General features: G+C 42.7%; 1 protein-coding gene across 1 annotated transcript in view; it reads left to right on the top strand.

Annotated features, from left to right (window-relative positions):
- VPS35L (VPS35 endosomal protein sorting factor like) overlaps positions 1–14,161 on the top strand; it is a 152,857-nt gene that overhangs the window by 125,196 nt on the left and 13,500 nt on the right. The window contains exons 27-28 of the mRNA XM_090279397.1: positions 3,687–3,826; positions 13,809–13,974. Coding sequence (XP_090135523.1) covers positions 3,687–3,826; positions 13,809–13,974 — 306 coding nt within the window. The remainder of the gene's footprint in view (positions 1–3,686; positions 3,827–13,808; positions 13,975–14,161) is intronic.

Here is a 14,161-nt window from a genome sequence, read left to right as displayed (position 1 = left end):
TTGATCTGCCCCCTCTTCTGGGATGTACTTCTCTGTTTCCTCATCTTGAAAGCTTTCTGTGTTTGCCTCTGTGTCTTAGGTAGAGCTGTCGCTCCTATTACATTGTAAAGGTGCGGAGCCTTAGGCATTCATCAGTGCTGTGACCCGTTTCACCAAGTCATGGTGCTGTATATGGGGAAGGGGCCTGAGTGGGAACAATGCCACTTGCTTGGCACTGGCCCCTTTTCCAGGCACTTCTCCATTTTCACGTCCTAAACAAGGTGCCTCTGTTGAGAGACCAGCAGTTTCTTCCTCTGCCCAAATCTCCCACTGGTTTTTATAGTCAGAGGTAATGTGGCTCTGTTTTCCCCGGCGCTGGAACCACAAGCTGCATGGTCTGGTCTGGGGCTGGGATCACTTCCCAGGCTTAAAATGTATGGCTGTTCTTTTTGCTGCAGCTACAGTCCCACTACCACTGCCACAGCCTGCACCTCATTCTCCCTATCCAGGCTCCACCCCTCCTACCTTTCTGGCTGAATATTTCTTCTTTATTGCTTTGCTAAACTTCCCTGTAGTTTGGATTTTCTGGGGTTTTTTAGTTTTGAAGTGGTTGTAAATTCCTTCTTAGTTGTGAGGGGGACGTAGAATGTGTATCTAAGCATCCATCTTGGCTGGAAATCTAACCATTTTTAAGTATATTGTTCAGTGGCTCTAAGTACATTCACAATACTGTCCAACCATCACCACTATCCATTTCCAGAACCATTTCATCATACCAAACAAAAACTTTATCTGCTAAACACTAACTCTGTATTCCCCTCTTTATTCTACTTTCTGTCTTTGAGTTTGACTACTCTTAAGTACCACATATAAATGGGATCAGACAGTATTTGCCCTTTTGTCTGACTATGTCACTTAGCATAATGTTTTCAAGGTTCATCCATGTTGTAGCATGTATTAATTTCATTTCTTTTTAGCGCTGAATAATATTCCATTGTCTGGATATACCACATTTTGTCTATCCATTCATGTGTTGATGGACATTTGAGTTATTTTCACTTTTTCGCTATGAACCTTCATGTCCAAGTACCTGTTTGAGACCCTGCTTTCAATTCATTTGGGTATATACCCAGAAGTGGAATTGCTGGGTCAGATGGTAATTCTATGTTTAATTTTTTGAGTAACCACTAAACTATTTTCCAAGGCAACTGCACCATTTTAGCTTATGACCATCAGTGCATAAGGGTTCCAATTTCTCTCCATCTTTGTCAACACTTTTTAGTTACTATTTTTTTCACAGTGGCCATGCTAATGGGTATGAGATGATATATCTCCTTGTGGTTTTGATTTCCATTTCTCTAATGATTAATGATATTGAGCATCTTTTCACATGCTTCTTGATCGTGTGTTATTTTCTTTGAAGAAATGTCTATTTAAGTCCTTTGCCCATTTTAAAAAATTAGTTTACTTGTTTTATTATTATTGAAATTCTTGATATATTCTGGATATCAACCCCTTATCAGATCTATGATTTCCAGAAACACAACTCTGATTATTTTGCTTGGTGCTGGTGATAGTCTTTAAATTCTGCTGAGCACAATCTTTTATCTTCCCTGGGTGACTTTAACTGACTACTCACCTTCTGAACTCATTTCCTCACTGTAAATGGAAATAACTATACCTTCCCCTAGGACTGCCTATGGATCCTCTGAATGGTGCCATTTACTACTGTTCAGGGCAAGATAAAAGACCCTGTAACCTCTGGCTTTCTGGGATATGTATCTATCAGAGCCAATGTCTTAAGTATTTTTTCCCAGAGAATTTATATTTAATCTCATTCTTCCCAACAAGATCAAGATCAGCTTCTTTATGTTCCCCTAGACCAGCGGTTCTCAATCTGTGGGTCGCGACCCCTTTGAGGGTCAAATGACCCTTTCACAGGGGTCGCCTAAGACCATCAGAAAACACATATGTAATTACATATTGTTTTTGTGATTAATCACTATGCTTCAATTATGTTCAATTTGTAACAATGAAAATACATCCTGCATATCAGATATTTACATTACGATTCATAACAGTAGCAAAATTACAGTTATGAAGTAGCAGCGAAGATAATTTTATGGTTGGGGGTCACCACAACATGAGGAACTGTATTAAAAGGTCGCGGCCTTAGGAAGGTTGAGAACCACTGCCCTAGACCAAAGCAGACACAGGTGCCCAGGAAATAGGAGATTAGCATGAGAACTTTGTTCTCATCATCACACTTATGTCATCGTCTCTTGTCATCACTTTCTCTTCTGTGCCCACAATGTCCAGGAGAGCGCCTCTTCACACTGAGCACTTAATAAATTTGCTTAGGGGTATGTGGTAAAGCTGTGAGTACAGGGTTCCAGAGACAGGCTGGGAAAGAAGCTTCCAGAGCAGGGGTAGCTTCCATATGTAAAGCTCTGAGAGGAGTCCTTCCGTAACGTGTTTTGTTTCCTTTGAAGAAGGGAGAAAAGGCAAACCTGCTCTCTGGCTGCATACTCTTGCTCTTCTCATTAAGCATAGGCTTTTGTCACAGAGTGTAGGCATTGTTGTTGCCCTTGCCCCTCAGCTGGATGTACTCCAGCTTTCATCCAGGAAGCTGCCAGTATCATGTTCTCTTGATGTCACTAGAAATTGTTTCAGACTGGAAGTGTATTTGCAGCATACAAACATTCAGTCTTGTCAGGCAGCTTGAAATTTCATTTGTCGGGTCAGTGTTTTGTTTGTTTGACCTTGATACTTTTTCTCACAGTTAATACTTTGGCAGTTCTAGAAAGAACTCTCTATCAGTATCTTATCCCCCACTTCCAATCTTTTCGTCTCTCCCCATCCCTCTCTCCCTGTCTCGATCCTCCTATTGCTCCCTCACTCCTATCTTCTCTCTTCATGTCTCTGTTCTCCTTTCCTTTCCCTTTCTTTGACCTTTTAAAATCTTTTTTAAAGTTTTACAGACTATTTCATATTTTTAGAAATATCTTTACTTCTCGACTAATTCTGTGGCACTGTTATTACCTATTCAAAAGTCTCTAGAACTGTGTGTGTGGGTGCATGTGCCTTCACATTTGTATTGTTATTTCTTTAACGAATGTGGTGTGCCCTAGAATAGATGCAGACAGATCAAAATTTGAAATTTGAGCTCGACGCGTACGCGCGCGTGCACACACACACACACACACACACACACACACACAGAGTTTTGGAACCAATCACTTCCGCTTCTGCACCTTATTTCCCACCTGTGAAGTGGGCTGGCCCTATGACTGCACTTTTCCCATATGGTCAGTGGGAGGGTTCAGTGAACCAGTTCAGGTCAAACTTTCAGCCCAGGTGATTGATTTCTAGGCTTTCTGTAAAAATTTGCCTCTTGTTTTTTTCACTTAATGATCTAAAGCCAGTTTGACTGAGGTTCTTTGACTAAATTGCTTAAAGAAGGAAGAAGAGAAAAAGGGAGATATGGGAGGCTACAATAGTGTCCTCTCACTCACCCTGGAATGTTTCACCAACCTAGTTACGGTTTGCAGAAATCCTTTCCTGGGACCTGCCTGCTCTGTTGGGCCCTCAGCGTGGCCTGACTTCCATGTAACTCTCATGACCGGACTCCAGGCTGTGTGAAGATGAAAGAAGGAGCTGCATTTTTCCCAGAATTTTTACACATGGACTTTTCTTATGTCTTGCAGCTGATGCCTTTTTCAAAGCTGCTATAAGCCTCATTCCAGAAGTCCCAAAGATGATTAGTATCGATGGAAAGATGCGACCGTCGGACTCATTCCTTCTGGAGTTCCTCTGCAATTTCTTTTCTACTTTATTAGTAGTTCCGGTATGTCTCCTCAGAAGAGCCATAGGTAATATCTTTCTTTGACCTGCTTTACAGGCATTCCTAGCCCCCAGAGTGCAGGGATGTTCTATTTATGTGGTGGTTTTGTAGTCAGATGTTTGAAATTCTCAATTTATTTTCCACTCATTCTGTCCTCAATGTATTAGTTGAGGCTCTAAATATGGTCAAGGTAGTATCATTTAGTGATTCGTGGGGCTCAGACATTGGGACCAAGATGCCTAGAACGGACTCACAGGTTCCCTTCCTCCTCATTCTGCAGTCTTGGGTAATTATGTAATATTACTAGGCCGCAGTTTCTTCAACTATAAAATAGTAATAATATCTGCACCTAAGCGTTGTTGAGAGAATATGCATATGTGGTTAAAACAGTGACTTGGCACATAGCAAGCACTAAAAAGGGTGATGATGGTGATGTTCTTTTGATGGAAAATACTAGAAACCAAGCCACGGTAGGAGAGGTTAAAGGGGACACTTTTGGGAGGATGCTGGGGTTTTATTAGGATTGTAAGAGATGAGCAGTCAGGCTTGGGCTGGAAGGAATCAGGGCCACCCCCAGGACAAGCACAAGGACCCTCACCCTAGCAGTGGCTCCTAATCAAGACTCCAGTTACTACATAAGGAACTAACAGGATGGCCATGAATTTAAATGAGGAAAAAAAAAAACACCTTTGTTTTTAAAAACCTCAGTGAAATGTAGCCTTTTGCTCCATTATGAATTATAGTCAATGAGCCAGTAAAAACCACAGTAGCTGGGAATTTATCTCCAATAAAAGTTACCAGTATGTACATACCACAATCCAGGAATGAAAGATACTTCAGAAGATTGTTTACATGCTTCCCTAAAAAGCACAGAAGTTATTAGTCCTGTTGTTAGGTCTGTTATTTAAGTGTATTCACAAAGGAGTCATAGATTACAATATAACAAATAAACTGAAAAAATATTTTGGTAACTATTTTAGTATAATTGTTTTCTTTTGTAGTCTTATGTATTTTATATTCTCTAAGGTGTTTTGGGGAGCCCATCAACCTCACCAGGCTATGCCAGGATCCATGCAGAGAATGAATTGGCTTTTTCTTTTTTCTTTCTTTTTAAGATTTTATTTATTTTTAGAGAGAGGGGAAGGGAGAGAGAATGAGAGGGAGAGAAACATCAATGTGTGGTTGCCTGTCACGTGCCCTAAATCAGTGACCCTTTGGTTCGCAGTCCAGTGTTCAATCCAGAAAGCCACGCCAGTGAGGGCTCCTGATGGAGCCAAATGTTTGTAGGCATCAAGGATACTTGTTAGAATGCAGATTCTTGGGGCCCTGTCCCAGAGTGTGTTACTCGGAACCATCATTTTTAAAAAAGATTTATGTATTTATTTATTTATTTTTAGAGAGAGAGCAAGGGAAGGAGAAAGGGAGAGAAACATCAATGTATGGTTGCCTCTCGCACGCCCCCAACTGGTGACCTGGCCCGCAACCCGGGCATGTTCCCTGACTGGGAATCAAACCAGCGGCCCTTCGGTTCGCAGGCTGGTGCTCAGTCCACTGAGCCACACCAACCAGGGCTGAACCATCATTTTTTAAAGCTCCCTCATCAATTCAAGTGTAGGTGGTCCTAGAATCACACTTTGAAAAACACCCCTTTGGACATGGGCCCTGAAAGTAACATCTCTCATGGGACAGAGTTCCATTTGGGGTGATGAAAATGTTCTAAAATTGATTGTGGTGATGATTGTACAACTCTGTGAATGTACTAGCAAACATTGAATTGTGCGTTTTAAATGGGTGAATTATTGGGTATGTGAAATATATTTCAGTGAAGCTGAGGAGACAAAAATGACCCAGCTCCCACAACTCTCCCAATTTAGATCTCAAGATTTCTAAAGGATGGGAGGCTGGATCTGACTCTTGACTTAACGTTTTCAAATCTCCTTAGTACTTTATAATCAATTTCTTTCTTTTTTGGGTAGTTTAGTTATTTAACAAGTGAACGGACAAAAGAAATCACAGATTCTAAGAAGGAAGTTGATCGATGTCATTGTTCATTGATTGATTTTGGCGAAGGCATTTCTTTCTGCATATGAAGTTTTCTTTATGTTAAAAATCCTCAGAGCCCTAATATAAAGCCTGTGTTTGGAGTCAGAAACTTGTGTTTGGTCCTGACCCAATGACTCCAAGGTCTTACAGCCTTGGGAATGTTTTGTAACTCCTCAGAGCCTTCATTTTCACCTCTCTAAAAGGTCATCCAAATGCCCACCTGGCAGAACTGCAGTGATAGATAGCACATTGTGCACCAACTCTTGTCCGGGTTACAAACTGATGACCAGTGGGTGGAATCTAGCCTGTAGACATGCTTGCTGACCACATAATCTTGGAAAACATTTGGAATGAATTACCCATATTTAAAAATTGGTAAATCTCACACACACACACACACACACACACACACACACACACACACACAAAACATATTTTTGGTTCCTTTTGAAAAATCAGGTCCTGGCATGTGGGGCCCACATTCCCCGACCTGGCCAGTTGGCCACAGCTGGGGAGCAGCTGCCTCGTTCTGAGGGTAGAGGACTTGGTGCACTTTCTCCAGTTCCTTTGGGCACCTCCAGGCTCACTAAACCCATTTCTGTTGTCTACTTGGCCCGTTAGGCATTCATGGGAATGTCCCCTGGTTTCAGCAGATTTTCTGGTTCCTTAGCATCAGCATTTGTGCTTTGCTGGGGTTTACTAAAGATAATGAGAAGAAAAACTATATTTTGTGACTTCTTACTACAGTTGACCCTTGAACAACATAGGTTTTGAATTTTCTGGGTATACTACTACATGGACATTTTTCAATAAAAATGCCCTCTGTATGCCCAGGTTTTGCATGCAGAGATTCAGCCAACTGTGTATCAAAAACTGTTTTTCATCCTCTTTTGGGAATCCACAGATGCAGAGGACTGACCTTGTGCATTGTTATATAAGGAACTTGAGCATCCATGGATTTTTGTATCCATGGGAGTGCTGGAACCAGAACCTGGTGGATACCGAGGGGCTGTTTTGGGGGAGTCAAGAATTATATGCAGATTTTCTACTGTGCTTCACAAAAAGCCCTTTGTCAATATTCAGTTCTAAGAATCCTCCCCCAAGTCCTACAAGGTGAGAGTCATTGAACTTTTTCTACTTAAGGAAACCTAGAACTGGAAAGGCCATGCAGCTTGCACTAGATCATCGTAAGCAGCAGAGCTGGGATTTGAACCCAGATTTGCGCTACTCCAGAGCTCCTGCACGATCTGAGAAATGTTTGCAGTGTGTTTTATTTACTCTGGGTCCTTGAGCCTTAGTACCCTACATCCTTCCTGTGGGATGGAGTATTCATAACTGCTGGTAGGCTCTGCATGTGCTAGAGATATTCAGCCTGAATAGTCAGGCTGTGTGCTGAGTGAGCTCAGAAGCCACAGATGGGCTACATGTGAGCCACATCTGCTGTGAGTAAGTTTAGCCTGAAAACAGCTCCTTTATCTCCCTTTTATCTGGTTCAAATTGTTACCTTTTATGTCATAGCTTTTATTCTTCATTAAAAAAAAAATTATTGGTGGTTTGCCTGGGCAACTCGGTTGGTGTGTCATCCCGTACACCAAAAAGTTGCAGGTTCGATCCCTGGCCAGGGCATGTTGGGAGGCAACTGATCGATGATATTTCTCTCTCTGACCCTCTCTCCCATTCTCTCTCTCTAAAATCAATAAAACATATGCTCGGTCCTGCTGCTTAGTTGAAGCTTTAAGCTCCTTGATTAGTAGCTCCCTGTTTCTTCCTCTCCACCCTACTCTTGGCAACCAATATTCCACTCTTTGCTTCTATGAACTGACTATTTTCCATGCTTTATATAAGTGGAATCGCAGTTTTTGTCTTTCTGTAATTGGCTTGTTTTACTTAGCCTTATGTTTTCACGGTTCATTTATGTTGTCGTATGTGAAGCAATTTCCTTCTTTTTAAGGCTGAATAGGATTTTATTGTATTCCCCATGTTCTTTATCCATTTATCCATTAATGGGCATTTAGGTTTTTTCCACATGGGAGTAGTAATATCTCTCTGAGATCTTGATTTCAATTATTTTACATAAATACTTAGAGGTGGGATTGCTGGGTTGTAATATAGTTCTAATTTTTGATTTTGTGATGAACTTCCATACTGTTTTCCTTAGTGGCTTTTTAAAGGATGGGTTTGAAAAGCTTTGATTCATTTTATTTGTTAAGAAAAAGTTGAAGTCATTTTAGCCCAAATGAAATACCTGACCCACTTTATTCATATTTATAAATGCAGAAGTAAACATTCTCCCAGGACAGCACTCTCTCCTCAGCCTACAGAACTACTTTGGAAGCATTTTGAAGCATTCTATCTTGGTGTTAGCAGCAGTTAGCCTCTGAGTGGATTGTAAAATGACCTTCTCTGTATAATTGAACTAATGCATTTCTTTTAACAACATAGGGCAGGTCAAGGAAAGTAGAATTGATTAAACAAGTTCAGTTGTTACCTCTTTAGAGGCGTAATTTTGATGTAGTTAAAATTTGTAGGTGATGGAAATGCTATTACTGTCTGTTTATTGGCACTGATCACCTAGGGCACAGCAGGGAAATGTATTTTCTACTTCTTATCCTTGTGAGAAGGTCAAACCACAAGCATAACATGATGTCCAGGTACTAAGCTTTATTCATTACATCTGTCCTGCAAACATTTCTTGATCTGGGAATTGAAGAGTGACAAGAGAAACATGTCCTCACACTGAAAAAATAGACACCAAGCAAAAAACACACACTTTACTACATACAGTTGTATAAAGTGCTGTAAAGAACTACATGGACCTGTCAGAACCTCCAATTTTAAGGGAAATGGGTCAGAATTGTTCCCTGAGAAAGTGCCACTTGAGCTGAGATCCAGAGGAAGACTAGTAATTAAATACAGAGGGAAAGGAAAGGGCATTCTGGACAGAGGAAGTATCATGAATAAGGATATTGAGATATGAAGGGGCACTGTGCATTAGAGGGGCCAGAAGAGAGCTGCTGCAACTAGTGCATGGGGCGGCTAGACAGACGCGAGGGGCTCAAGCTGGCATGACTGAGGAGCTGGCTCCTGCAGGGCCAGGTAGTTCCACAGATGGCTCTTCTAGACAGCCTCAAATCCTGCCCTCCTGCACTTCCTTTTTCCCTTACAGCTCTTTTTCCCTCCCCGTACACCCTTGTCCTGGCTCCTTTCTAAAAGACTTTATTATTTAATTAACCAACACTTCCATGTCTCTTACAATGGGCTAGCCAGCAGTTCACAAACATTCACTTCAAACAAGCCTATTATTACCCTTATTTCATAGAAGTAGACCCTGGCATACAGAGAGGTGAAGTGACTCCCCCAGAGTCACCAGCCAGTAGTAAGTGGCCAAGACAGTTCAAAGCGAGGATGTCTGTGCTCATTGCTATTTCCTCTGCTTCTCATCTAGGCTCTCCTGGGAAGTTCATAAATTCTAGGGTATTATCTCTTGTCCCATGGAATGACATTTAATAGATGTATTCCCACATACTAGGGATCCAAAGGGATATTGCAAATGGTGGAAGCCAGGCCCCATCTGTGCAGCTGGAAGGGAGGTTTGAGTCCTTTCCAGGTGCCCCTTGGGAGCCTCCTTTTAAGCATTTGTTTGCTGTGTCAGAGAGGCAGCCTTGGCAGGGATACTAGGGGGAACCTTTCCCACTTAGATTGCCAGCTGTATCCGGGAATTTTTTTTCCTTTTTTGAAAAAGAAAATCTGTGTTTGTCTTCCTTCAGTTGCTGGCACTGAGCCACCAAAATACATTTTTAAAAAAAAATTGTTATAGTCACTCGTCGTCGTCGTCGTCGGCAGCCGTCCGTCTCGAGAGACGATGGCGTAGCTTCTTGAGAGTCTATCTGCACCGCCGAGAATGGCTGTGCAGTCCAACTCGGGAGTGACAATCCCTGCCACACTTGTTACAGGTGAAGGCAGATGGCCGTTGTTGCTGCTGTTGACGCTGCTTCCGCCTCGATCTTTTCTGGGCCGCCTCCTCGTTGCGCGCAGCCTCTGCACGTGACGTACCTTGCCTGACCGCGAGCCTCCAGGCTAGGCGGTCGTCTGCTTGAACTTCCTATGTGTTGAGATTGATGGAGCATTGTGTCATGTCCTTTTTGCAGATGTCTTTGAACCGCAGTTTTGGGCGCCCTGTCATCCTCTTGCCTTCTGCTAGCTCGCCGTAGAGGAGGTCTTTGGGGATACGGCCTGCATCCATTCTTTTGACATGGCCGGTCACTGAAGCATGGATATCATGTGGAAAAATTTTTTTCTCATACAAGAGGTTGAAAAAAAATCTCTTCTCAGGGAAATGGCTTAACTATAACAGCTACCATAAAAGTTAGTTACTGTTATTTCTTTTTATAGTCACCTCAGCTCCTGGCACATAGAAGGTACTCAAAAAAATGGAATCCATTCAACATTATTTATCAAGTGCCTGCCATATGCCCAACACTATCCTAGGAACTGGGGATGGGGCACCATTTACATTGTGTTCGCTGGGCAGTCCTGGAAGTGTGTTAGTGGCAAACATGACAGATAAAGTCTTTGTCCTTCTCAAAGTTTTAGGCTATAATGAGCGAGATAAACAGATGAACCAAGAGATATTCGGTAGTTCACTGAATGAAGAAAAAAGGTCACCTCAGATGGTGAGGACTGCTCTGGAAAACAAGTCAGGATGATTTGGGATTAAAAAAAAAGAGAGAGAGAGGAAGGGGTTCGAGGGCTCTGGATGATGAGGGAAGGCCTCATTGAGGATTTCACATGTACGATGAGATCTAGATGCTCTCATGGAGTCAGCCTGTCCCTGTTAAAGTCTTGCAGATAAAGATTCCAGCAGAAGGAACAGTAGGGCCAGAGGCCAGAACGTTGTTGGTACATGAGCCGCTCCCCATAGCATCCGTCCATCTGACCTGTCTGGGAGACTGACCTGTGGGAACTGCATCACCTGGTCTTTTTCCGGCTTCCAACTTCTTCAGCCAGCAGGAGATACCCGTGGCAGATTGCAGGGCAGGAGGACAGTGAGGTTGGGTTATTTACAATCTGGGCCATGGTTTAGTGTTGGCTTGATTCCTGCATCCAAGGCCACAGCTGTTGCAGGCTGCCTCTTCCAGCTGTAGGTCTTTCATGGTCCAGTAATGTTCCCCACTGTGTGCTTTCAGCCCAAGAATGGTGATGGCTTCCTGCTATTGATAGGCCCTGGGTTCCTCCCTAGTTCCCTTCACTCTGTCTACATCTTTATTCTTTACTAAACAGTCCTCATTTAACCTCTGAGTGTGCCCTGTGTTGTTACAGGGCCCTCAGTGGTCCAGCTGGTCCCAGGCATCTTAAAGTGATGGCTAGAGTGAGGGAGGGGCAAGGGGCATCCTCCAGGTCAGTGAGGTGATGGCAGCAGGAGTGGGACATGTGTTCTCAGTGAGAGGAGTCTCTGGGGAGTGTTAAGCAGGGGAGCCACATAATCATATATATCTTTTTGGAACTGAATTGAAGCAGCAAAGTTTTGTTTTGTTTTTTAAAGTATATTTTATTGATTATGTTGTTACAGTAATTCCAGTTTTTTCCCCTTTGCTCCCCTCTGCCCAGTACTCCCCTTCCCTCCAGCAATCCCACTCCCCTTAGTTCATGTCCATGGGTCGTGCATATAAGTTCTTTGGCTTCACCCTTTCCTATATTATTAACATTCCCCTGTCTTTTGTACCAACTGATTATGCTTCTTACTCCCTGTACCATTTCCCCATTTCTACCCCTCCCACCTCTAAGCTGATAACCCTCCAAATGATCCCCATACCTATGATTCTGTTCCTATTCTGGTTTGCTTAGTTGGATTTTGTTTTTATTTTTTAGATTCAGTTGTTGATAGTTGTGTTTGTTGTCATTTTAGTGTTCATAGTTTTGATCTTCTTTTTCTTAAGTAAGTTCCTTTGACATTTCATATAATAATGGCTTGGTGATGATGAACTCCTTTAGCTTCACCTTGTCTGGGAAGCACTTCATCTGCACTTCCATTCCAAATGATAGCTTTGCTGGATAGAGTAATCTTGATTGTAGGTTGCTTTTCATCACATTGAATATTGCTTGCCAGTCCCTTCCTGCCTGCAAAATGTCCTCTGAGAAATCAGCTAATAGTCCCATAGGCACCCCCACTGTAGGCAATTCTCCGCCTCTCTCTTGCTGCCCCCAGGACTCTGTCTTTATCTTTCACCTTTGGCATCTCAATCATGATGTATGCTGGTGTGATCTCCTCTGGGTCCAGCTCACCTGGGACCTTCCGTGCTTCCTGGACCTGTATGTCCATCTCCTTCAAAAAATTTGGGAAGTTTTCCTCAATTTTTTCAATTCTTGCTTCCTCATTATACACTGGTTGACTGTTTTTTTCTTCCTTATTTTCCAAATCATTGATATGAACCCCTTCACCATTGGTTTTGTGTGGATTTTCTTTCTTTTCACTTCGCATAGCCTTCACTTCTTCTCTTATGCTTTTGCTGTACTCAAGCATATCTGTCAAGCCTGTGAGCATCTTTATCACCAGTGTTTTGAATTCTGTGTCTGTTAGGTTGTCTATCTCATATGTTGGGTTGGCTATCTCCTTGTTGCTTAGTTCTCCCACTTGAACCTTGATCCATTCCCCCTTTTGGGTCATACTTCCCTGTCTCCTCATTCTGACAGACTCCTATGTTTGTTTGTCTCCAGGTCCCAGGTAGAGCTGTTGCTCCTGTTACATTGTAAGGGGCAGAGCCTTAGGGATTCGTCAGTATAGGGCAGCCTGTTTCACCACGTTGTAGCGCTGTATGTGGGGGAGGGGTGCAAGAGGGAACAATGCTGCTTGCCCAGCACTCGCCCCTTTTCCAGGCACCTCTCCCACTTCTGTACTGGCCTCGTGCCCCTCTCTCTGCTGCCCTGGCCATCATTCCCAGAGTGAGTGGGTCTGCGGATGTTCTAGGACCATGGTGGCCCTTTAAACAAGCAGACTCTGCTGAGACCTGCAGTTTATGCCTCAACCCCAACCCCCACTAGTTTGCAGTCAGAGGCAATGAGGCTTGATTTTCCCCAGTGCTGGGACTGTGAGCTGCAAGGTCCGGTGAGGGGCTGGCCTGCCCCACCACACTGTGTCCTCTCCACCCTGGCTCCGCTCCTCCTACCTGTCTGGATGAGTATTTCTTCTTTATATCTTTGTTTGCTGCACTTCCATGCAGTTTGATTTTCTGGAACTTCTGGTTGTTTCTAGTTTTGAGGTAGTTGTATTCCGTCTTAGTTGTGGAGGGAGACACAGCATGTCTGTCTACACCTCCATCTTGGCCGGAAATCTGTTTTTTTTTTTTTTTTTTTTTTTTTTTAATGTCAGCACTCTTTTCTAATTCAGTTTAGCTTCTGAGAAACAGCATTATAAACTCTGTGACTGTCTCTTGGGCTTTTCTTCTCCCAAAAGAGTGTCCTCAATTTAACTGTTAATGTTGTTGAATGCCCTACCTAATGAGGCTTTTTTAAAGTCAGTGCCTTGTGGTGACAGTGATCATTTGGGGGGTGCTTATGCAAAGTAGGTCGCTTCTGTGTTCATTTCATCTGCTTTGAGACCTGCAATCTTGTTTTTGTAGTTATAGGAACAGGACTTTTTACTGCTCTGTACATGAGAATAGGATTATAATTTTAGAAATAGGCCATTAAGCAGACAAGTAACTTTGCTTTCTTATTCTGGAACCTAAAAAGGGATGCTCTCAAAGTTTGTCTCCACAGACTGCAGGATGTTCATGAGTGGGATTAATGACATTTCGTTATTTTACTCTGTATTGTTTCACCATAGCTGGTTCTTTAATTCTCTACAGCTGCTAAAGGGAGGGACCTGAGTTTCTGTCTTGATTTCTTTTTCTCTTGCTTCATATCTAGGAATATTTATCCTTTATCATATTTCCTTTTCCACTAGGATCATCCTGAACATGGGATCCTGTTTCTTGTTCGAGAGCTTCTCAACGTGATCCAGGACTACACCTGGGAGGACAATAGTGATGATAAAACCCGCATCTACACCTTCGTCCTGCACCTCCTATCTGCCATGAGTCAGGAGACCTACCTCTACCATGTAGACAAAGGTAGTCAGGCCCCCTCCCACCAAACTGTACTGTGTTGAATTTCATGAAAGTCAAGTTAAATGTTCTTTTTTAAATTTAATCCACTTGTGTCTTACCATGAACTTCTAGTCTAGGGTCTCTCTAAATTTGCCCAGTGTTAGAATTATCTGGGATAAATCTTAAGAATACAGAATCCTGAGCCTCATCT

This window comes from Furipterus horrens, unplaced genomic scaffold (assembly GCF_987537825.1).
Source record: "Furipterus horrens unplaced genomic scaffold, mFurHor1.1.pri manual_scaffold_5, whole genome shotgun sequence".
In the NCBI taxonomy this organism is placed as follows: Eukaryota; Metazoa; Chordata; class Mammalia; order Chiroptera; family Furipteridae; genus Furipterus; species Furipterus horrens.
This window is presented reverse-complemented; position numbering and strand designations above follow the sequence as displayed.